Below are 23,953 nucleotides of genomic sequence, written 5' to 3' on the forward strand. Positions count from 1 at the left end.
AGCACTATTTGATAATTAAAATTCATTATTATGATTTTAAATAAGCTATGACGAATTACGATTATAGTTAGACCAATTTTTTGATAATTAAAATCTATTATGATTTTAAATACCTTTAGTACTTAAAACTTTTAATGCGTAATTGGTCCACAACTCATGGGGGCAAATTTTGGTTAGCACTAAGGGTATTAAAGTCATTTCAGCCAAAAAATTTTGGGTGCACGTGACTTGTGAGTTGTGAGCTGTGACCGCCAAATAAAATAAATATTACTACCAGCTAGCCCCAAGTCCCGTTGTCAGCATCGAGTATATTATTTTGTCATTTTAGTTGCCGACGCTGCTCTCTGTCTCTGTCTCTCTCTCTAGAAGCTGGGGAAGTCGGGTTTCGTCGGACCCTAACGTCCCTAATTCGGAGTCTTTGGTTTAATTCCCCCCCACCCCCCCAAAAAAAAAAATTCAATCAATCAACCAATCAATCCTTAATTTCCGTTTTTCACCATTTTCTTCTTCTTCTTGGGTCTCCTTGCTTCTTCATTTTTATCCTGGTTGGTGCATTGTTACTGTATACAAGTACAAGATCAGTGTGTAGTGGGGGGCTTTGGTCCGGAAATTTGATGATCTTGGGCGAAAAAGAATATCTGTCCATTTTTTACGTTCATTATCAGAGAGATTTGGTGGGATTAAAGGTTTATATTGGCCATCTGTGGTAGGCCCCAGTGCGAGGGGTTACCGTCGCCGGAGAAAGTCAAAAGAAAAAGGAAAGATAAACAGAAATCGCCGCTGGTCATAGGGTGGTTGAGGCCGGGGGAGGGAGGATGAAGCCTAGAAAGGCTGCGTTGTTGTTGCTGTTGGTATCCACGGTTCTTGCCCCTATTGTCCTCTACACTGAAACTCTCGGCATTTATCTTCCGTCTTCTGCTACTTCTTCTTCTTCTTCTTGTAAGTAACAGGATGACCAATTACTCCACTTTTTAAATAATTTCTGCAACGTTTATTTTCAGTTTGCTCTTTTAACTAGAGCATACTGTGTAGTTATATTGCTTTTGGTTTTTCACTTTCTAATTTGCTTATTTCAGCTGGGAATGACTTTATTGTTGAAGAAGCTTCTACCTTTGTAAGTTTTATCCTAATAATTTTGCCTCATCCATTTTCTTGGCTCGTTTAATTATTACTACTTGTTCTGTAACTTTAGACAAATTTAAATCTTTTTCTTTCCCGTGTTAATTTCCTCAATGAATTCTTTATTTTGATGATTGTAGACCTTTGGAGGTGACATCAGGCCACTCAATATACTGCCCCAAGTATGTCGTTTAATTGCTTTCCCCATTTCTGCTCTTGCTCTGTTTGTCCGTTTTCCCTTTTCTAATGTTTCTTGTACCCAAAAAAAAAAAAAAAAAAAAAAAAAAGATCTTTTGCTCTTCCGCTTCATCCATTTCAATCTTAATTGACAGGAATCAACTACCATTCTGAAAGAGCCGTTGGGCTTTGTTTATTCAGAAAATTCTACCCAATCTCTTGCTGTTAATGTTTCTGATGCCTCCGCCAATGACAATGCTCGCATAACAAGACAGCTAACTGAAGGTTGTTTTTAATAAATTTTCTTCTTATATTGAGCAGCCATTCTGTACACACATGACTTGCATCCATGATACCATACTTCCAGTTTATGCCTGTTTTAGATGCCTGACTTCATTTCTAAACTCTATTTTTTTTTGCAGATTCTCTGCAGCATCAAGCCACTGTCTTATCTGTCCTGAGCGGAGGCCGCACTGGAGATGCTTTTGAAAATCCCATCAGGCAGGTCACCACCACCGAAGAGCTGAAAGCTCAGTCTAAGGATGGAGAAGAGTTACATTCTCAGGAAACTGAATTCAAGACTATACATACTGATTCAACTAAAGAAATGAGTAGAACCAGTTCTGAGAAGTCAGACAGTGCCTTTGGGAAAATGGTATATGTTCTATGCTTTTCAGTCTGTTTTCTTTTCGCTGCTAAATGCATGGCTTGGTGTTTCAGTAATGTGGAAGCTGGGATTTAGCATTTGGTCACATGAACTTGCTTGATTGAAAGCTTTTTAAAGCTGCCTTCTACTATTGATCTTAAATAGTGAGATAAGTACCTCATGGAGGTTCATTTTGTTACCCTAAAACAAGGTTATCTTCCAGTTCCCTGAGCATTTTGGTTTCCAATCAGTGGTAAACTTTTTAAGATGGATGAAGTTTTTCTATTTATTGAACTTCTGCAGACCTTCTTAAAGCAGATTATAACAACGAATTATTTCTCACTGTGAGCATGTCTGATGTCTTTATTGTTTTTTCATAATTTCCGCTGAAATACAATTTGGAGTTTGATTGTCGCAAATTAATGTGAGAGTTTGTTTTACTAATTTGATAGATATGGGATTATAGGAGCTTTATAGTGGTACTGAACTTATGGAACCTCTATCTTTCTAGCAAACAAATGTTGAGCATCACACTTCCAGAAACTCTGGTAGAAATGGTGCTAGAGAACAAATGGATGCCCAAAATGATAAGCAGAAAGAACAAGCAGCTCTGCCAGATGCTCGTGTTAGCCAACTAAAGGATCAGCTCATTAGGGGAAAAGTTTATCTCTCCCTCTCAGCAACTAGAAATAATCCCCACTTTATAAGGGAGCTCCGATCGCGTATGAAGGAAGTTCAACGAGTGCTTGGGGATGTCACCAAAGATTCTGACCTACCCAGGAAGTAAGTTTTCGAATTAGGGGGGGGGGGTTGGATGATTAGTTAACAATTAATTGAGTCCAGCTTTAAAGTTTTATGAAAGACATTTATGAATTAACCCCATCCAATGTTGATCCCATTTTTTAATTTTGCAGTAGATTTGTTCACTGTGGCTGATAGCACATGGAGTTACTTCTTCATTTGTTTGCTGAGGGGGTTAAATGGGTTTTATTCCTGTTCGAGGGTTGAAATGCAACTCTGATAGTTAGGGTTGGTGTGTCTATGTTTTAAGTTCATGTAATTTCCTTTCTTTCAGATTGCAAGATATGTTTGGAATAATTAATTAAAAATGAGTTGCCGAATTTATTGTTTGTGCCTTAACGGTTGCAACATGCTTGTTGGGGGTACAACGTTTGTATTTCTTCTCTACCCTTCACTAATGGTGCCCATCATGGACATTATTCTCTCTTCCAAATGATTCTTCTACAATCTCATTTTTAACTCGTATGATACATTAGTAAGGATTAGATTGCATGAAATAGTGACTAGATAAGTTTTTGGTCTTCTTTTTCAGTTTATTGTCTCCTGTCTCTGTGTTTGTGTGTGTGCGGATTGATTTATTGATTGACTTTGATGGTGTCCAATTCCATTGCAGTGCCTTTGAGAAGTTGAAAGCCATGGAGCAAACCCTAACTAAAGGCAAGCAAATTCAAGATGATTGTGCTGCAGTGGTAAAGAAGCTTCGAGCCATGCTTCACTCCACTGAAGAACAGCTTCGGGTCCACAAGAAGCAGACCTTATTCTTGACTCATTTAACCGCCAAAACTCTTCCTAAAGGACTTCATTGTCTTCCGTTGCGTCTTTCAACTGAGTACTTCATGCTAAATTCTTCCCAACAACAATTTCCAGGTCAAGATAAATTGGAAGACTCCAGGCTCTACCACTATGCACTGTTCTCAGATAATGTACTGGCAGCTGCTGTTGTTGTAAACTCAACTATCTCTCACGCAAAGGTAAGTGGTATTATCCTCTCATTAATGTGCATGGGTTTCCTTTTAGCTCAAAAAAGGTACTGATTAATGTGATGATGTACGGACTATTTGTGTTTTCTTGATTTTGTATCAATCTAGGTGATGATGTCCATTTGCATTTGTTGTGGATATCAGTTGCTGTAATCTTTTGTCATAACAAATTTCAATGTCAGCAGGACACTTCAAGGCATGTTTTCCACATCGTCACGGACAGGCTAAATTATGCTGCAATGAGGATGTGGTTTTTGGCAAATCCACCCAGCAATGCCACGATACAGGTCCAGAATGTCGAGGAATTTTCTTGGTTAAATCCAAGTTACAGTCCTGTTCTCAAGCAGCTGGGTTCTCCCTCCATGATTGATTACTACTTCAAGACTCGCCGTGCTGAATCTGATTCAAATTTGAAGTTCAGGAACCCGAAATACCTGTCAATAATGAATCATCTACGTTTTTACCTGCCAGAAATTTTCCCCAAGCTAGGCAAGGTTCTGTTCTTAGATGATGATATTGTGGTGCGGAAGGATCTAACTAAGCTGTGGTCCCTTAATCTGAAGGGAAAGGTGATTGGTGTGGTTGAGACTTGTGGAGAAAGCTTTCATCGGTTTGATCGTTACCTAAACTTTTCAAATCCTCTGATTTCCAAAAAATTTGACCCTCGTGCTTGTGGTTGGGCGTTTGGAATGAATATTGTTGACTTGGATGAGTGGAAGAGGCAAAACATAACAGAAGTCTACCACTCATGGCAAAATCTGGTAAGGGATTTGGCTGGAGAAGTACATTGGTTCCTGATTCTTCAATAGGCATTGTTCCTTTCATCAATCCAAATGCATGTGTTGACCAAAATCAGTGAAATATTTCCCCTTGCTGCTTGAAATAAACAAGTACTGTGACATCTTGCATTTATGATTACTAATATGTGTCACTACAGGCATGCTTATTTCTATTTTTTGCTGTGTTAATAATCCAGCTTTGATGCTTATTTGGATTACTGGCAAGTTGTCCTTTGTGTTCATGTCATTAGATTACTCATTTCAGTAGTGTTAGTCTGAATCTGCTTCAATTCTGAAGGCTTACTAGTGTAAGGTATTGGTGCTGTTACAGAACCATGATAGGCAGTTGTGGAAATTGGGGACACTGCCACCTGGATTGATAACATTTTGGAATCGCACGTATGCCCTTGATCGATACTGGCATGTGCTGGGCCTTGGTTACAATCCAAATATAAGCCCGAAGGAGATTGATCGAGCAGCGGTTGTACATTACAATGGCAACTTAAAACCATGGCTTGAGATTGGCATACCCAAGTATCGAAGTTACTGGGCTAAATACGTTGACTATGATCAGATGTATTTGAGGGAGTGCAACATCAACCCCTAAAAGTCTGCTGACAATTTCTGCTGTGTAGAGGTCCTCCAGTCCTGGATGATGCTGGTCCGCTTAATGCATGCTCTATGAAGTTGGCTGAGTAGGGATTATTTTGTTCACTTGTGAAAGGAGAGCTGTTTAGGTGTAGAAATTGCTTGCGGAGTTTTCTACGAAGTAGTTGTAGCGATTGCCGAGACATTTGTTCTAGTCATCCATTACTCTGGAGCTGGAGGTTGCAGATAAAATGTGTGGATGGTTGGAAAGATGTTCCCCTACTCCCTGCAACTTTGTTTTCCTTCGATTCTTTTGGGATGTTACTTCCTTGTAAGGTATGTATATCATTCGTTCATTTTACTTTGATAGGCGGTAGTATATTTCCTACATGTGTAGCTTCCCACAAGTGATTTCCGTTTGATTGGGAATATGACTGCATCTTTGTAACCGACAGAAGTTTGTTATTCCATTAGCTTTGATGACAAAAAGTTTATGGTCAATTTGCAGCAAACGCTCGGAATGGTGTGCTTTGTTCTATGTTTTGTCTTGTCCCCATGGGGAGCTATGGTTTTTGAGATTAACCACAATCCAAGTGCATATATGTGCACACGGTAGTGTATGTTTGCTTCTTTGCATGTCCTGAACCACAATCGAAGCGAACGGTGATAATCGACCCTAGGCCGTGCCATGTTGTTGTCAAGTGGAAAACTCAAAAATAAAAGTGTGCTATTGACTGGGTATTCCTGGAATCATTTTCACACGGGGCTTTGAAAGAAAGAAAGAAAGATGAGGAGGGGAAATACACTACTAGTACTTGCTACTTTTGCGCACAGTCGAGTGGGTGGGGTAGCATCGTATCGCTGGTTTTGATGTCCTTGTGTGCTGCCGACAGCAGTGTTTGTTTGATATTGGGCGTTTTTTCCTTTTTACCCTTTCAATCAAACCACCATTTTATGGAGTATCGCGCAATTACTGTGGAGTATTAATTTAACATATATTTTTTTTGGGAGTAAACTTCATTCATGGTTACGTTAAATTAAATCGAATCTCCATCAATGCAACAACAATTCTGTGCGAGTGTCCATGTAATAATATGCTTGCTTGAAACGACAGCTGGGGCTTGGGACCCAGCAATCCCCTCTCGTGTTGTGATGAGAATTTGAGCACTGACAGAGATGAGGTGGACTGGGCGTCCGCTTGTATATAACAATCCGCTAGGGAGCCAGGCCCACTTAGATTATATTATTGTTTGTTTGACATATATGTATGCATGATTTATATTTTCTATTAGAAAAACATCAACAATAATGTAAGAATAAAAAAAAAAGGATGGCGAATATAGATTCAACCTCATGGCAGTAGAGTGTTTCTCTTTAGGATTTGCTAATTGGAAACATTAGCATGAAGCAGTCCCAAGTTCAAAACTAACTGAAAATGATTCTAGCAAATACAAGTACATAGAAAAGTATAATAATAGCATGATGCCAACAGTGGCATTGGGAAGAAACAACTCATTCAACTCGCAACTCAAAAAAAAAAAAAAAAAAAAAAGAAAAAGACACGCACACGAACACAAGTTTACCTGCGGTGTGATGGTCCATTCCTCGTACAGGACAGGTCTCTTTAACCTCCTCTCCAATAGAGCATTTATCTTAGATTAGATAATTGTTGTTGTTCGTTGCAATAGAATAAGGGTAGATTAAACAATTGGCATCGCAATCCATATAAAAAGGGGGATATTGGGCCTTGCTTGCAGGCCGAAGGACATCGGAACTGGAATCAGAGAGATGGTGTGTGTCATTCCTTGTTTCACTTCTTTCGAGGGGACCATGACCGTAGTATATACATGGAGTACATAGTATGTATATATCTGCCCCGCAAAAATCCATACTGCGAAAAGCCCTTTGCTTTCCGTTCCCTTGCATTCTCGTCATCAGAAGAGAAAAATGTGAAAGCGGGGATGCTCAAGATTGACAGACTAATCTAAAGTGCTGCAAGTCTTGTCGTCAAAAATCAAAATGCTTCTTCACCTTTTTGGAGCAACTCTCTTTATTATTGAAAGAAAACACAGTACTACTACTGTTTTGACTGGCTCATCTTTAATAAGTATTGGTGCTTTCGCTGAAGCGTGGCCGTTATTAAAAACATGTGTGTATTGCTAGCTAGCTAGTGGGTGTGAATTTATTAGCAATCACTCGAAATATGGTACTAGTATTAGATAGGAGTAATAATATGAATAGTATTTTACTACTGCTACCACTGCACAAATACTATTTCTCCAGCTTCATGCCCGGCGGAGCAGTTAATAGTAGCAAGACTTTCAAGAATGTTTTGTCCCGGGACTTGGGAGTGCGAGTTACTGCACATAAATACAGTACACGTAACTTTGAGAAATGCTTGCACTAGCTAGGTATCATTTGAATTGAGACACTTTTTCAAATTTTTTTTTTTTTTTTATCCTTACCATGGTAGTGCTAAAATTTTGTTACGATGGGCCCGGACCAACAAACTAAGCAGAAAAATACTCAGAACCCAGCTGATTTTAGGAATTACTACTACAAGTTTAATTTGTATGTGTACCGGCGGGAATGTGCTTTGAAAAGCGCAGTTGTGTTGTTGTTCCTTTCCTTCCAAAGAAAAGAAAAAAAAAAAAAAGAAAAAAAGCGCAGTTGTGTTGTCAGCATCACCGACGGTCGCTACAAGTTGGTACTTTTTTCTTTTCTTTACTAGTAACACATCAAGTACTTTGTGTTGTGCGTGAATATAAACATTTTAGACATACTAAATTTTTTATAATATTTTTTTGATTGTTAACATAATATTATCGAAGAAAACGTTTATTGCATGTAAGCATTTGCAATACAGTCTAACGTACAAAAATTTTCAAGATCGGAGCATTATATTAAATTAATTATCATCACATATCAAATTAGAGCTTTGTCTTCGATTTTTCTTTTTTAAGCATATCGCTTTTTCCCTTTTCAAATTTTGTGCATCTCACTTGCCATTTTCTTTTTCTGTAAGAGTAAAACAAAGGGCTAGCAGGTGGGGAGTTCTGATATTTTTTTTCACTCCAAGTAGATAGAGTTCGAATCTTCAATCTATAGTTCAAAGGGAGATGTAATCTTTTTTCAATAGTCACTGAGCGAAAGTAGTCCGTAGGTTTCTAAATCTCCACATTTAAAATATCAAAATTGTGATACTTTTTAAATGATAACAGTAAAATAGACAAGAGAATATTTTTTACCTTGGCGTGCTCTGAGTGTAATTTAGTTTTTCTTCTGTAAATGCTTATTGTTGAAAAAAAAAAAAAAGATAGATAGAGAATAGCGGCATAATAGATTTTTCCCTATCACTACTAAGTGCTGTACGTATGGCGTGGACAAAAAGAAGCAGACCACACTCGAGGCAGGTATTCCGCGCTCGCGCTCAAAACATTTAGATCCATCTGCAAAAAGGAAACGAAAAATAAAAGGGGGGCAGCGTTGTGGGCCCCGCTTCCCCTTCCGAGGCGGGGTCCCCTCTGCCGGCTCCAGGTGGGGGTGACGCGCCAGAAAATGGATACCACCACCATGCTGCTGCTGCTGCTGCTGCTGCTGCAGTAGTTAAAAGTCCAAACAGAAGAACACCACAACAAAAAAGTAAGAGCGCTTGCGCTTACGCTTAGCAGCAAAACTGGCAACTACTGTAGTGCTGCTGCTCCTTAGATGAGATTACTGGTAGTAGTTAGCGCTTAGCACTCGGCTAAGCCAACCACGCAGCAGCAATTGGTTTCCAGAAACGGCAGCAATTGCAACTTCTACTGCTCCATTTCAGGATGCAATTCAGAAGTTAAAGTTGCTCAATTATCTGGATTTCTTATGGCTTTTCTTGGCAAAGATCCATCATCCCAAGCTAATCAGACAGAGAGACGAGAGACAGAGAGACGAAAAGCTAATTCTTGTAGTATTTTGAATTGAAGCAGAGAAGTTGAAATGGTGGGAGGAGGAGGAGGAGGAGGAGGAGCATCTCGGAAATTGAAGAAGGCCGCCAAGAAGATACTTTCCCAAACATGCGCCTCCTTTTCCTGGACCACCACTTCTAATACCAGTACAAACCAAACCTCCCATGTCAATGTCCTCCCCGACACCCCCTCCAATGCTCTCCATGTGAGTCTTCTCTCTCTCTCTCTCGCCCCCTTAAATTTCTCATTGCTCAATCTCTCAAGTTCAACAAAATTGATACTGCTGCATGTACAATAACAGCAATCCCGCACCATCATATATTTCTAGTGCAAATGAATAACAGGATGTTAACTCGTGTGGGTTAGATGTTCTTGCTCTCCTTCTTCTTCTTGTGTACTCGTTGTGTCAATAAAATTACATGTTTGCATTTTATAGCGAAGCGTCTATTCCAGAATGAAATGAAATTTTCGTTTACCCAATCTTACCCCTCCTCCTATCTCTCCGTCTCCAGTGTGGTCTAACTTTCGTTCCTTCACCTCAATAATTGTTTCATTTGTTTTGCCCATTTGCTGAAGCAGGTATCTTCCGATTCAACCTGCTGCTACCTTTGTAAGCCCTCAATTACCTCTCCGCGCCCAATCTGCTCCAATGGGACCTCAGACCAAGCAGTTTCCACCACCAACACTACTATTTCTGCTAGTAAGGTGCTTGCACTAATTAATGTCACCAACACTACTATCTATCTTCTTCTCCGTTGAGCAAAAACTTATCATTACTACTCAAGTGGTTATTGTAACATTCATTAACAGTGCCCTGACATATAATATTGCTTTCTTGTGCCCCCGCATCCCTAATCTCATTACTAAACAGCACTAACAAATTTGCCCGCAAACTTCGTTTTCCTTGCACTCATTACTTGGGCGATTTTCCTGCAATTCCACATGTCCCAGTCATGCGTCCGACTTTATAGTCCTTCCCCCTTATTTATTAACTTGTTTTGTCGCACTTCATACTTCACCTAATCTACTTATCTGTAGATGAAGGTATAGCCCAGCCAAGCCCAAAAAACTAAATATTTTTCTGTTTAATGACCCCACCCAGAGTCTCCGCTGGTGAACTAAGATATGCTGCTTGTATATGTGAGAGAGGGGTTACAGTATTGGATTTGGGATCTCTTCCATGAAATTTGAAGAAAGAGTGATGATGATTTCGTGTTACTTACATTGCGAAATTCTACTTGTAGTCAAATAAAAGCCATCTCATTCCTTCCTAAAAGTCCTACTTACTTAAAAATTGATTCTTGGATCAAGCTCTTGAACTGAACTTTTTCTTTTTATTGTAATTCAAATTTCTTGAATTTTGGAGGAGACGATAGCAAATATTTTAGGTTCAACACTGTTGGAAGAATTTGTGAGATAGACTCTTCAAGTTTCTCAATGAAAGGCCACTAAGAGAGACTACCTAAATCTCCACATCATCATCATCATGTTTCCGAAAAAGAAGATAATGGAATTCTTTGGTAGGTTGTTTTTCGAATTTGAGTTGCCATTCCAACTACTTGGGTAGAAAGACAGTACGCGGATTATCGAAATTTAATCTGGCTGGGAATTTGAGTTACAATGCAGGTGTCTTTTTGCATTATGGATTTAGGATTCGGAGAAAGAGCTTGTTTACTCTCACCTATTGAAACTGTCGAAATCGATTCATTTCTTTTATTATAAATGCAGAATTCATTCCCCTTCCAGTTTTGGCATAATTCACTATATTATTCTGGTTTTGCTGTCTTAGGCTTTATGACAAGGTTTTTTTTTTTTTCCCCTTTTTTCCTTTTTCTGGCAGAGCATTTGTACGATCTGTCTGGATCCTTTGAATTGCAGCTCAGGCAGCAACCCGTGCCCAGCTATATTCACCGCACAATGCTCTCATGCATTTCACTTTGCCTGCATCTCTTCCAATGTTTGCCATGGTAGCATGACCTGCCCAATTTGCCGTGCCCATTGGACACAGCTTCCTCGTAATTTAGATTCACATTGCTCCCTCCAAAGCAACCAGTCTGATCCCATTCTCCAGATCCTTGATGACTCTATTGCTAGTTTTCGGGTTCACAGACGCTCCTTTCTACTCTCTGCTCACTATGATGACGATGATCCAGTAGAGCCTGACCATGCATCAGACCATCAGCGTCTCCACATCTCTTTGTTACCTTTCCATCTAGCTCATCCTGACATTCACTTGTGCGCACATACGAATTCTGGGGTTAGTGTAGGTCATTCTCGTGATATTTCATTACAGCATCAATTGACTAGTCCCTCACATTTGATGGTACAATCATCAGTTGTACCAGCAGAGCATCCTGCCACAGCTGGACAGTACCCTTTTGCTTGTACTTCAACAAGAGCTTATCTTTGTGTAAGATTAGAACATCAACCAGCAACTGATTTGGTCTTAGTTGCCAGCCCCAACGGGCCACACCTGAGGCTAATGAAACAAGCCATGGCATTGGTGATCTTCTCACTGCGAGCCGTGGACCGTTTGGCCATTGTCACCTACTCTTCTGCAGCTGCACGCATGTTTCCCCTCAAGCGCATGACTTCCTATGGGAAAAGAACAGCATTACAAGTCATTGATCGGCTTTTTCATACAGGACCTGCAAATCCAATTGTAGGCCTAAAGAAAGGGGTGAAAGTACTCAGTGATCGTGTCTACAGAAACCCGGAGTCTTGTATTCTGCACCTCTCGGATGGTCCGACCAGGTCCTACCATAGCTTCAGCACAGAAGTTCCCGTGAGAATATATCGCTTTCATGTAGGGTTTGGTTTCGGCACTTTGAATGGATTTGTCATGCACGAGTTTGAGGAATTTCTTGCCAGAATGCTGGGCGGGGCAATCAAGGAGATACGGCTAAAAATCAAGGAGGATGCTCGGGTTATAAAGCTTGGAGAACTAAGGGGCGGTGAAGAAAGAAGGATACCACTAATATTGCGAAAATGTGGGCATGTCTGCGTGGAATATAGCTACGTTGACAGTGGAATTGATGAATGCAGCAAGACTGGGGAAATTGTAGTCGGGATTCCAGATCAAAGTGAAAGGAATGACGGCTTAGATTCTGTTGCGAGCATGGGTGGGAGGACAAGCAGTGCGGAGAGCTGGGACTACCATGACTCTTTCATGGCTAGAAGATGGGCAAAGCATTTGCACGGAAACAGGCCACTGTATCCTACCATATATTCATCATAGCTTCAAACCCCACAGTCAATCCAAGTATCAAACTCAAAACATTTTCATTTGCGGATTCATTCTCTTGTTTGGCCAGCTAAGAGTATTATCAAACCGTCAAGTATTACTCCTTTAATGGGGCCTGTTGACATGTTGCCTGCATGGGGCGAGTGGGATGACAAGCAGAGAATAGGTGTTGAGGAACAGCTGAAACACTTGCTTGCTTTCGACCAACATGCATTTTCCATATACATATATTTATTTTTGTAAGAAGGGAATTGCTACCATTTAAGTTGGGTTAATAGCATTAAAGCCCTTCAACCTTTTTTTTTTGGAGTGATTTACACTTTGCCCCCTAACGTTATTTTGTAAGCACTTTACCCACTCTTTCTTTCAAAATCATGTTTGACTATTAAATGATAGATGAAGTTCCAATATCGCCCTCATTTTCAATACAAAGAAAATTGTTCATTTGCAGTTTACCTAATGAATTATGATCCTTTTGTCTCCTAAAGCATTTTTTAAGCATTTTGCCCATGCTATTTTAGTTATTCTTTCCTCTTGTTTTCGTCTTTCATTTTTTTCTCTCTCTCTCTCTCTCTTATTTATTCCCATAACCTCTTGTCACTTCTAATCTATTTTATCACTATTACTAATTGATTAATCAAAAGTTCTAAATTTTACATCCACATCTAAATATTTTTAATTTTTGATATCTTTGTAAACAACCAATAAACTAAAGGGAAAAAGAAAAGATGAGGATGGATAAAATATTAGTGGAAATTTTATAGGTTAATTGTTTTAAATTTCTATTCTAACTTTACCTCCTAACTTTTTTTTGGGCGTCACTTTGTCCCCAAAGAACAAAAAATTACCCCTCCAAGATTGTTATCTTATGTCTTTTTCTTTTTCTTTTCTCTATTCTTGTTTTCCCTCCTTCCATCTTTGTCACATCGACATCTTTACTCCAAAGCCCCTAACTTCTTTAGATTTCTAATGTTTTAAAAAAAACTGTTATATACTATTGATAAAGTTATATACTATTAATAAAATAATAGAGGGAAGCACTGTTTCAATTGAAACAAATAGAAAGGAAATACAAAGGCCCCATCTTCTGGGGCATGGGAATAGAGCCTACAAAGAGAGTTGAAAAGGAATTCAATCCTCGTCCTCTACACTTTGTAGTGGAGTGCAAACGAGTCCAGTTTAATCGAGTAGCTCATGAGTTTATTCGATCAAAATTCAACTTCGAGTTCAAGCAACTTGAGATGCTAGATGAGTTCAAGTTTGACCTTAATATGTGAAGCTTGAAAGTTCATCGAGTTTAATCGAGCTCCATCGAACTTTACATATATATATATATATATATATATATATATTATTTTTCATTTATTAGTATGAATTGTCTGTCTTGTCCCTTGTTTAAAATTATATACAATATAAATTTCTATTACTTAAACTTGATTGGACTCGATTGAGCTCGATTGGATTTGATTTGATCGAGTTTGAGTTCAAACTCAAGTAAAGCAAAACAAATTTGAGTTTGAGTTTGGTCTCAATTCAAATGTTGTTGTCCTTATGCCGTTGAGAGATGGCAACAACCCATCAAATCCATCCTTACATTTTTTTTAATTGGATAGTCAAGAGTGAGAGTAAATAGATTTATGGCTATAGCAGCAGGTTGGAAGAAAAGATGAGAATGAAAATGGTAGATTTGATTTTTTTGAAAAAAAAAAACATATATTAGCCTTGAAATATTTGTGTTGAAATTATTTGTTAGAATGAGGGAATGAAGGGACAATAGAAAAAATAAAGAAGAGAAAATAGAAAATGATAGGAAGAAAAAAGAAAGGAAAATAGAAAATAGAGAAGAAATGAAAAGGCCAAAATGGTAGAATAATAGAGGGATAGTTTAGGTTTAAAGGGATTAAGTGATAAAAAATTTTTATGAGATATAATAAGAATTAGTATGCACCTTAGGGACTTAATGTAATTAACCCTAATTTTATCTTTAAAGATAAATTAAGTATAAAATTCTATGGATGATAAAGTGCAACTAGAGTCATAATTCATATGGATAAATTGGAATTGTTAAGGTATTTATCATATGGATAAAATTGTTTAGATAATCGGATAATTTTATGCAGGATTTCTTACTGTGCTTGTGCTAATAGTAACTTCAAATTCTGTTTGATAGGTGGTAGGAAGCTCAGTCACTCAGGATCCTCTATTCTTGAGGGCTTACTTAAGACAGCAATCCCATGGCAGCCTCCTCTTCTCTATCACTGATGCTAGAGATCATAAAGACGATTTTTGGTTTCTTGAAGACCCAATGTATAGCTGTCTATTACTCACCGCTCCTTCGAGTTCAGTATCGAGGTTGAAATCGGGACTGTTGGATTCAATGTTTGCAACTATTTCTTAACTTGGTTAACATCCTCTTTTCTGATTTGTTTAAAGGAGTCACTAAAGTATTGAATGGACTCATTTGTGCTTGTCTACATAACTAACATAACATACAACGCACCAAAGGGTTTCGTCGTCGTCACGTGCGACTCATGTGAGCTGTGTAATGTTCTGCTTCTCCGGGTGCTCCGTTCGAATGGATCGGGTAATTGGGTCGCCCATGGGTTTTCTGCTTTGGAATTAATTGCTGTACCAGCTCCTTTCCATTTCCGGCTCTCACAGCTACATTGGAAGGAGCTAACAGGCGACCTTGCTCAAGAATGACAATTGGCATGCTTCATCATGGCTGTGTCTTCCGAAATTGTCCGAATTCCAACACGGTTTGGTTGTGGCCTTTTTGTCTTAGGGTTTTCTCATCTGATTTCTCATTTCCATTTTCACAGATTTGTTGTGCCCTTCAACCCGTTCCCCTCGCCGACTTCTTTGGCCAGCTTGAGCTTGGTTACATCTTCTTCGTTTGTTTTAATCTCGGCCTCACGGAGCTTCTCTTACTGGCTCGTCTGAATCGTAACTGTGGTTCCTCCTCGTTTTTTTCCCGTATGGTTTTTTTAATCCTTGTCTTGGCTTTAATCCTTGTCTTGTTTTTAATGGTATTTGAATGTTATATCTCGCCATTATTCTTACTGCTCAGACTTCATATGACAGCAATTTCTTTTCTTTTTGAAAATAATTGGTAAGGGAGTAATCCTACCCTTAATTATAAAGACCTCTGTGGAATTGTGAACTTACCAACAGCGCAAGGAAATTTTTTTTGCGGATTTCCTTGCTATTTTTCCTTAGGTTTTTCTTTCTTTTTTTCATTAACCTTCTTGTTCTGTACATGTTTCTCCTTTCCGTGATGTGCATATATCTTTGCTTCTTACGTTTTTATTTACTTATATTGGCATTGCTAGATACAAATGAATTCTTTGACTGGTAGAAATGGCTGTTAGGGCTATTTTTTCAATTTTTACCTGTTTCTCTGGCCGTTTTAACGTTTAGTGGGAGAAAGTTTCTAAGAAATCCATCTGAGTGAGTTAACTTTTGTGTGGTTGTGAATATGATTTTTGCCCAGAATGATTTTTGTGTAAATGAGTTGATCTTTTGTGCCTTGAGTGTGATTTTTTCTCAGTGCATTTCCTTGCTGTTTTCCTTGAGTTCTTCTTACATTTTTCATTAGCCTTGCTGTGTTATGCATGTGTCATTGCTTCTTACATTTTTATTAGCCTTGCTGATTACAAAAGATTTCCTTGGCTGATATTTTGTTCCTATCTTTTTTTCATGGCCTCTAAGAAATGGCTATTGGGACTTCGCATATCCCAAGTTGATAAGTCTGCATTTGATTGGACTGTACTGGTTCAAGTTATCGAAGCTGATTGTGTGAAGATTGCTCGGGATGGGGATTTACCCAGGTTTCTTCATCGATTTGCGTTTGGTGACTTGCAGGTTTGTGACACCGAAATTGATTGTTCTTATGCACCTTCTATTCTGCTGATTATCTTTTTGTCTTATGAATTGAATCTATTGAGTTTTTTCCCCCGTGGATAGGGTATCAAGATCTCTGCAGTTGTCTTTGATGATGACATTGCTATTGTCCATGGCCGTCTTTTGCCATTTAGGAAGTATTACATATCAAATGCAGAGGTCCGTGACATTCCTGAACTTGTGGGAACTGGCCTGTATTCATTTTATTGGGTTATCGACAAGGGAACTATTATCCAAGCAGCTGTTGGTTCAGGGGAGTTGGCCCTTCCTTTCTATCTTGAACTGCGCTCTTTTCACTACTTTCACTTTGTGGTTGACACAGATATTTTCATAAGATAGTATCTTTATTGATATGTTTGCATTATTTTCTTGTTTGGCATTTGATTGTTCCTGATTGTGTACGTGTGTGCTTTTTTTACTTAGATGTCATGAAAGTTGTTATCCATGCGTTGCCTCCATGGGACGTGTATTTTGAAGGAAGTGAGGGATATGGAACTATGGAAGGGATTAGATTATAGTGGACCAGAGGTGAATTTTTTTCCTTTTAAAACAGGACCTTTTATTTGTTTAAGATTGTTTTCCTTTGAAACAGGACCTTTCCATAGGATAACTTGTCGTTGCTTGTTTTAAGATTGTTCTACTTCTGTGTATGATGAATACAATAGACGTCCAGTGATCTGGACTTCTGTGGAATGATTATGAGGCTATTGAGGGTCGTGTTATTGAGGAATCGATTATTATTGCTATGAGGGTCAGGGTCACCAAGCAGAATTGTATGGTTCCTTGTCAACTCCATGTTTTTCTCCCTATGTGGTTTCTTTGCTTATGCATGTCTTTTTGCTCTATTTTTTTAGACCTGCCGCTATCAACTCAACCATCATCTATTGGTCTTGCAATTTTTTTTTTTACTTTTCCTTTTTTTGCTGATTGGGATAAGTTACTTGACAGTCATTGCTGTATTTATTTTGCAATGAAATTTATACGGCTGTCAGAAATGATAAAAGCTTCTCTGGTCTTGTTCAAAACAAGTCATACACCAATTATAGTCCCAGAATGTTTTATGATCGAAACCACAAAATTACCTCACTTGTGGATATTACGCCAGCTCAAAAGGTCATGACTTGTTTACTGCTAGATTCACTTCTTTAAACGATACAACTATGTTATTTTTCCGATCTATTTATATATGTATATACACTTAGATGTTCTTGTAATCTGTTTTAATTTCTACAGGTGTCATGGGTTAAGACTTGCTTTTCTTTTGAGCATATTCTGCAAAAGATTGGTATGTGTCTTGTGTCAAATGTTTTCGAATGACATCAGCAAACTATGATTCTGTTTATACATGCAACCACTGCAACGAGAAACAGAGAGCTGTACTAAGGTAATTGACGCTTTGTTCATGAATGTCATTGTTCTATAGTTATCGCATAGCACTAATTTTCTTGAATTTACTAACTTATCTCTAGAATACATATTGATACAGAAGTCGTTTTGATGTTGATTTCACTGATAAAACTGACACAGTCACAGCTTCAATATTTGGCTAGCTAGCCAAATAGCTGCTTAAATTCACTGCACTCCAAGCAAGGAAGTACTATAACAAGGTCAGAATTACAAATAGCTTTGAGTAACTCTGTATTAGATGCATATACTATGCCTGCTAATCCAAGTTTATGAATTTACTTAACAGAATGAAGAACTTCCACTTGAAAAAGTGCATAGAGAGAAAAAAGATGTTCATTGTCCAACTGAAACTAGGAAATACCAGGGATGGTAGTAGAAATGACCGTTACACGATTGCTTATTACTTTGAAAAAAATGCAGCAACGTCTTCTTTCAACAAAGATTCCCATATCAGTGTTGAGAATCAATTTCTCCAAGCTAAAGAACAGAACTCAGAAACTGGTTCTTCAAGCCATTTTTTTTAATAATTTTGTTTTCCATTCCTCTTATTCAATTTATTAACATTGCACACTCCTTCATTTTAGAAGGACAACGGTCTTCTTTAAAAGTGGGAGTTCGTCTCAGAAGAAGGTTTAGAAATGCTAGAGAGATAGAAAAGGAAGCTACATGAGTTGATGACTCTGGCAACGGCAAGAAAAAACAAAACTTTTCTGATCTTTCCTCATCCATGCTACTCTTTCAAGTTGCATTAATGATGTTGGAAATCTTTTGGATACTGTCGAGAATAGACAAGCTCGAACAGATGCAAAACTTACGTTTTGATGAATTTATATATATGCCTTAAGTTCCATTTAGATGTTTTTGCTTGGAACCTATGCTCCAGTTATCACAACTGACGTATTCTGCATTGTTGTCACCAACAGGTTTTATACCATGTAACTTCTAGATGCTTATCGTATATTTATCCGTTTGTCTATCAGAGCACCTGACTTTTGGAACTAAGTAGTACTTGTCTGCTTATTAATTAAATTAATGCATGCAGATTGATTGCCATGATTCTATACGTGTAATAAGATCAAAAATGAGAGAATTTGCATGTCCAGCTTTGTTTACATACAAATTGACAGCTACAAATACTGTAAAACAAACACGTTTTGTTTAAAGCAATCTCTTCATTATCTACTACACCAGCAAATTTCAGAATTGCAACCAATTAGACCACATTTACACTTAATGCTCATTGCTGTATTTTTCCTTCAGTAACACATCAAGCTTTCCCCTTTTCTTCGTGCTTCCTTACAGTAATCGATTTTGAGATGTGTTGTGCTCTTAATATTTAATCCAATCACACTATCACTATTCGTATAAACCCTTTTTAACCTCATCTAAATTGGCATACATGTTGGTTATTCCACCGCGCAACGCCGCGGTTATACCTCCTAGTAAGTAATAAAAGTGCAAAGGGTTTCGTCGTTCTGCACGTGATTTCGTCGTCCTCACGTGATCTTCACTGGTATCTGTTTAGCGCATCGCGCGACGCCTAGGTCAGACTAAAACACCGCCAGTCTTCTCTTCCTTTTCTTCTCGATTTTTTTCCTCTCTCTCTTCTCATCGACCTCTCTCACTGCCTTTCCTCCATCGATCTCCACTCCCTCGTCCTTTACTTTTATTTTGAAAGTTTTTGCTCCACTTTTTTTCCCTAGGTGAAATATCAATATCAGGGAGTATTTCAATGTTTTTGGCTTTTCTGCTTTTAACCTATCTCCCCGTTTACGGGCAAAGATGTATTTTTTTTTTATGCATTGTTCTTACCCTTTATTTTTATAGGGCTCTCACATCAAACGGATCAAGCAAGTCTTGAAGAGGCTTTTCAAAACTATGGAGAAGTTATTAAAGGTAATGGTTCTCACAGAGCAAGAATGGCCATTGAATTCCTCATATTTTGATAGTTTGTGAAGAATTATTCTTGTTGGTTGAACCGCATATTTGGGCTGGCATATGCAAATCCATTCTTCTTGCATGGGCTCAAATTGCAGAAATTTTTTTTTTTGGCTATTGTAATTCCTTTTAGATTTTTGCCCGCACAAGGTTTGATTACCTCTCTCAACAAATACCATTGACATATTTGGCTATTTGCTGCCTTGTTTATAGGTTTATTTTCTGTTCAATTATTTGACATTGATATATTTGTCTGAGTTCGTTTTGCCACTCTGCAGCAAGAGTTATTACTTGTACTACGTTCAGGTTATTAACAATTTAACATCTTTTTTTATTTGATCGCCGTCTCCTTTTGTTTATGACGGTATTCATCTCTGCCCCCACCCCCTCTCTCTACCTCTTCTGCGTGGTCATAGCAAAATTCACGATTGGGCAATTAAGTTTTGATGCATGTTTGATTGATGTTGTGTTGCTTGTCTGCAGTTGGGCTGCTGTAGTCCACCAAAACGTTGTGATTTTCTGCAAAGAAATGAAAGCTTCTGGGATATCCCAGAATCCGGGTTTGCTTCCCAGAACGAGGAATGCCAAATGTGGGCAAACAACAGCAACAAAGGAGGGTGCTATGATTGTGACTCATGCAAAACAGGTTACTTAGCCAAATTCTAGATGGACTGGCAGGCTGATAAGGTACTATTCGTGGCCATCCTTCTCATCCTCATAGTTAGTACCTCCCTCGCCTTCTGGACCTTCAGTTTCAGGGATGAAAGCGAACATGCCCGTGAACAAAGGAATTACAGGAACATGGTTAATGCTTGTTGCGCTAGTGTGCCAATTTCAATTTTGTTCCCTTTTGTCGTGGCTGAATCGTTCACTGTAGAATATAGATACCAACCAACTTTGGAGGAGTTCAATTTGGGCAATGTTCGTCATATTTGATGCAATTGCCTCTGAATTTGGTAGCTTTGCTACAGTAGATTGTAAGTACATGTGTACCAGAATCACTTCTCTCACCCTATCCTATAGCAATAGAGGTGCATTTACGAAATTTAGGCTTAGTGATTGAGAGCTTTTATTGTTTTACAGAGGAGTGTTTATTGTTGTCTAGATTCTATATTTCTGTGTCCATTCAGGCTGCATTAGGCCTGGGGTTTCTCAAATCATCCTTTGCTCTAAAATATCAGAAAAGGGGGGGAAAGAAAAGAAAACAACAGCAATACAATGCTGTTCTGAAATAGCACACTTCTCCATGTATACCATTTTTGAAGTGCTTATGCATTTTTAATTTTAAATCGTTGGGGTGACCAGAGAGGCCCGACTTGGACACAAGTATTACTCAATTCTTCAACGACTCCATCTATGATTTGTCTTTAGTGAATGGTGTGATGGTAGCGTAAAGTGTGTAGGTAGTCAAGATAAAAGGATAACCTCTCTGTGTCTGTTAATGACTCACCGTCTCTGGCTCGTGATAGGAACCCCAGCTCTCACTTCTAGAGGATTTGCTGAAGAAGATTTTGTCAAAGTGGGTGAGTTCTTTGATGTAGCCGTGAAACTGGCTCTGAATCATATGTTACTTTGACTCATCTTTTTTTAGATCCTCTGGCGCTTAATAAGCTGGCAGGGTGTTCAAATAGCTCTAGCTTTGCTTTTGTTCAGGTACTAAATTGAAGGACTTTGTGGCAACAATGAAGGATGCTAACTTAAATCTGGGATTACTAAGCTACGGCATGAGGTTGAAGGGTATGCCAAACAAATTCCAACAATTGGGTTCAAGAAAGAAACAATGAAATACAAGGACTGAACAAGGTTCCCCACATTGTAAGGTAAATCTGCAGCTTGTTGACTGCTGATCAAATGCTAATTCATTGATTTTTAAGTAAGAATAGATAGTAGGACCATAATCTTCATAGCAGATTACTTAAGCTGTTGATTTTTCTGAGTCACTGCAGCCCAATCCTCTTGAAAACTGTTTTTTTGACTATTGTATTGCTAATGTTTTAGGTTCTACTTCTACGTAGAGATTTATATTCCATGTCTACCTCAATATATGTACGAAATTAAATGCTGGCACTTGTGCAATTTACTGGTTGATTTGTAAATGCAATACCTTCACATCATTTGACGATTACATTCATTTTGCCCCAGAGTTTTGTTGATGGCATTAAATGGAGCCTCGGGGAGGAGTTGATGACTTGAGCTGTATGTGATTTAGAAGGCTTCTTCTCGGGTATTCATCTGCAAGGACGGGCCAATTTGAGATGGGATTACATCATTACTAAATTTTGTATAAAACATTTTAAACCCTAGCAATGTATGAAACTTCCAAGGTTTCAAGAACATTTGGGATCAACATCTTTCTTGAACATGAGAGAATAATTAAAATGCCCTGCGTGGTGGTGGACTTCGAGGCACTTTCTGAACTCTTCTTGTTAGATACTCTCTCTAATCAGCAGTTAAGAGCATGGAGCATGAATTTAGATGAGGTTGTACAATCAAATCATTATCTTTTCAATTGAAGTGGAAAAATATAACCATGTGAACTTTCATATATCTTTTCTATTGAAGGCAGCAAATGAAACAATAAACATTACCTTCTCATTGAACGGTGCAAACTAGGTATGATCAAAATTGGAGAGTTTATAATTGTTTTTTAGTATTATACTCACCAGTGAAATTTGCGGTTAGAAGGTGAAAGAAATGTTATTGAACCTCTAGATTAAATATTGTTAAATATTTAAAATTTAAATTATTATGTTTTAGTAAGAGATTTTTTAAACAAAATACGGGGATGCAAGAGAAAAATGTCGCTTCCCTATAAACTTCAGCTGACCGATCAAAGCCAGCCACATCATGACTAAGGTTGCAATGATCCAAGGAGGAGCTGACCATCTGACTCATATAGAAAATGAGTGTGTTTTTGTTTGTTTTGTAATATTATTAATAAAATTAATATTAATTAAAAATTCTGCATATTATTAATTAAAAATCAGAGCCATATTTCATTTACAAGAATAGCTCATCCAATCTAAATTTTGTCTTTGTTATCTTGCAACTACTATCAAAATCTTGGTAAAAGTGTAACTTAGTAATTTGAAGTTTCAAATAAATATACACAAAAGAAGATCTTAAAATGCAAGTAAAAAGATAAATTGGCTCAAAGAGGAAATAGAAAACAAGTGCATCTTTCCGTTGTTATAATTTCGCTTGTATAGGAGTTAAAGTGTAAACACTTAATTATGAATTAAAGGCTTTTATTAATTACTGAAGAGACTGATCTCCACAAATTACATATTTAAGGATCCATCCTTCCAGAGTTTACTAATAATCAACATACTTTTTCTACATAAATTACTATTTTTATTACTTCAAAACTGAGCAAGGCATTTTATATTTCAATCGTGCGAAGCGCGCTTATGCCTCCTAGTGGGAGCAACAGTGCCATGGTCTGTAGTGTCTGTACTGGGGAAGGGTAAGGAAGGGAAGGGAGGAGGTGGGAAAATGGCGAGGAGGAAGGAAAGAGGAGAAGAAAAAAGGGGAAGTGGTCGGTGGTCAGTGTTAAGTAGTGGTCGTTGTGGATAGAAAAAGAAAACACGGTAGGGTATATTTTTTATTTTATTTTATTTTATTTTTAGATATTTTTGTATGTTATATTTGAGATTATGGATAAGTTATATTTGATATTTTTGTAAGTTATATTTTTGTATTTGAATTTGAAATTCAACTTTTACACACATATAACAAATTAAACGGTGATAGTGTATATACTGTCAGTGTATATAAGATTTATTCATACCAAAATAGTTTTGAAAAAACAGTTAGAGGCTGAGAAAGAAAGAAGGAAGAGAGTCTTGGGTAAGGTGTTCGACAAACTTGTTCTCCTGAATAAGGATGTTACATAAAGCATTCGAATGGGGCACTCTCTCATCAGTCGGTGTTACCACACACAAAAAGGAAGCAAACACCAACTAGAGAGACCGTTTCCTTGAGAAAAAGCAATTCTTTGAAGTGATTGATCCTTGGGTAAAAGTCAAGAACGAACAAGGGTAAGCACCCAAGTCACGGCGGAGCAAAATACGCTCAAAGGTAGGCAATTGCCCCTCCCCCTTCAAGTTTGCTAAAATTATATAATTGGCTATGAAGTTTTCAAAAACTTTAACATTACTCGATATTTGCATTCCTTGAATTATGTAAAAGTCCTTGCTTTATTTACATTGCCCCCTCCTACCCCCCTTTCCTATCCAATTTCCCTTCAAATTTCTTCTCTGTCTAATTTTTTTCTTTATTTCTATTGACCTTCTATATAAATAAAATTTGTATAGTCATGACTTATGACCATTAACAAAATTACTGGACCTACTTCAAATTAAATATTGAAATTATTTTAAATGGGTTAAAAAGGTTTCAACAATATATAATACATCTAAGAGAAC

General features: G+C 37.9%; 3 protein-coding genes across 20 annotated transcripts; all 3 read left to right on the top strand.

Annotated features, from left to right (window-relative positions):
* Positions 1-336: 336 nt before the first annotated feature.
* LOC113707993 (probable galacturonosyltransferase 4) lies at positions 337-5,602 on the top strand. Its single transcript, XM_027230415.2, has 9 exons — positions 337-939; positions 1,077-1,114; positions 1,260-1,301; positions 1,452-1,581; positions 1,719-1,951; positions 2,454-2,725; positions 3,357-3,714; positions 3,909-4,484; positions 4,834-5,602. The coding sequence occupies exons 1-9, from the start codon at positions 816-818 to the stop codon at positions 5,107-5,109; spliced, it is 2,049 nt and encodes a 682-aa protein (XP_027086216.2). The 5' UTR covers positions 337-815; the 3' UTR covers positions 5,110-5,602.
* Positions 5,603-8,474: 2,872 nt separating this feature from the next.
* LOC140014338 (E3 ubiquitin-protein ligase WAV3-like) lies at positions 8,475-12,722 on the top strand. 3 transcript variants are annotated; one of them, XM_072065049.1, is made up of 3 exons: positions 8,476-9,239; positions 9,614-9,739; positions 10,875-12,722. In XM_072065049.1, exons 1-3 carry the CDS (start codon positions 9,066-9,068, stop codon positions 12,270-12,272), a joined length of 1,698 nt encoding a protein of 565 aa, XP_071921150.1. In that variant the 5' UTR covers positions 8,476-9,065; the 3' UTR covers positions 12,273-12,722. The 3 variants fall into 3 exon arrangements, with proteins under 3 accessions (XP_071921153.1, XP_071921150.1, XP_071921154.1); XM_072065053.1 differs by having other exon boundaries at positions 9,227-9,239; positions 9,614-9,734; XM_072065052.1 differs by lacking the exon at positions 9,614-9,739 and having other exon boundaries at positions 8,475-9,239.
* A 2,004-nt stretch (positions 12,723-14,726) lies between these two features.
* Positions 14,727-21,943, top strand: LOC113707845 (uncharacterized). 16 transcript variants are annotated; one of them, XM_072064326.1, is made up of 11 exons: positions 14,727-14,862; positions 15,101-15,254; positions 16,021-16,142; positions 16,245-16,709; positions 17,415-17,565; positions 17,709-17,788; positions 19,416-19,484; positions 20,010-20,213; positions 20,996-21,049; positions 21,180-21,346; positions 21,669-21,943. In XM_072064326.1, exons 1-4 carry the CDS (start codon positions 14,824-14,826, stop codon positions 16,518-16,520), a joined length of 591 nt encoding a protein of 196 aa, XP_071920427.1. In that variant the 5' UTR covers positions 14,727-14,823; the 3' UTR covers positions 16,521-16,709; positions 17,415-17,565; positions 17,709-17,788; positions 19,416-19,484; positions 20,010-20,213; positions 20,996-21,049; positions 21,180-21,346; positions 21,669-21,943. The 16 variants fall into 16 exon arrangements, 11 of the variants coding, with proteins under 11 accessions (XP_071920427.1, XP_071920428.1, XP_071920429.1 ...); XR_011820899.1 differs by lacking the exon at positions 14,727-14,862 and adding an exon at positions 14,869-15,020 and having other exon boundaries at positions 15,990-16,142; positions 17,715-17,788; XM_072064327.1 differs by lacking the exon at positions 14,727-14,862 and adding an exon at positions 14,869-15,020.
* The last annotated feature ends 2,010 nt before the right edge of the window (positions 21,944-23,953 follow it).

Source organism: Coffea arabica, chromosome 9c, assembly GCF_036785885.1.
Source record: "Coffea arabica cultivar ET-39 chromosome 9c, Coffea Arabica ET-39 HiFi, whole genome shotgun sequence".
In the NCBI taxonomy this organism is placed as follows: domain Eukaryota; kingdom Viridiplantae; phylum Streptophyta; class Magnoliopsida; order Gentianales; family Rubiaceae; genus Coffea; species Coffea arabica.

Bases quoted from the DNA above. Each gene is read 5' to 3' on its own strand.
- LOC113707993 (XM_027230415.2), top strand. From the start codon at position 816: ATGAAGCCTAGAAAGGCTGCGTTGTTGTTGCTGTTGGTATCCACGGTT. The intron at 1,302-1,451 runs GTATGTCGTTTA...CTTAATTGACAG, and splicing joins CACTCAATATACTGCCCCAA to GAATCAACTACCATTCTGAA. The intron at 1,582-1,718 runs GTTGTTTTTAAT...TTTTTTTTGCAG, and splicing joins AACAAGACAGCTAACTGAAG to ATTCTCTGCAGCATCAAGCC.
- LOC140014338 (XM_072065049.1), top strand. From the start codon at position 9,066: ATGGTGGGAGGAGGAGGAGGAGGAGGAGGAGCATCTCGGAAATTGAAG. The intron at 9,240-9,613 runs GTGAGTCTTCTC...TTGCTGAAGCAG, and splicing joins CCCCCTCCAATGCTCTCCAT to GTATCTTCCGATTCAACCTG. The intron at 9,740-10,874 runs GTGCTTGCACTA...TTTTTCTGGCAG, and splicing joins CTACTATTTCTGCTAGTAAG to AGCATTTGTACGATCTGTCT.
- LOC113707845 (XM_072064318.1), top strand. From the start codon at position 14,978: ATGACAATTGGCATGCTTCATCATGGCTGTGTCTTCCGAAATTGTCCG. The intron at 15,255-16,020 runs GTATGGTTTTTT...GCATATCCCAAG, and splicing joins TTCCTCCTCGTTTTTTTCCC to TTGATAAGTCTGCATTTGAT. The intron at 16,143-16,244 runs GTTTGTGACACC...CCCCGTGGATAG, and splicing joins TTGCGTTTGGTGACTTGCAG to GGTATCAAGATCTCTGCAGT.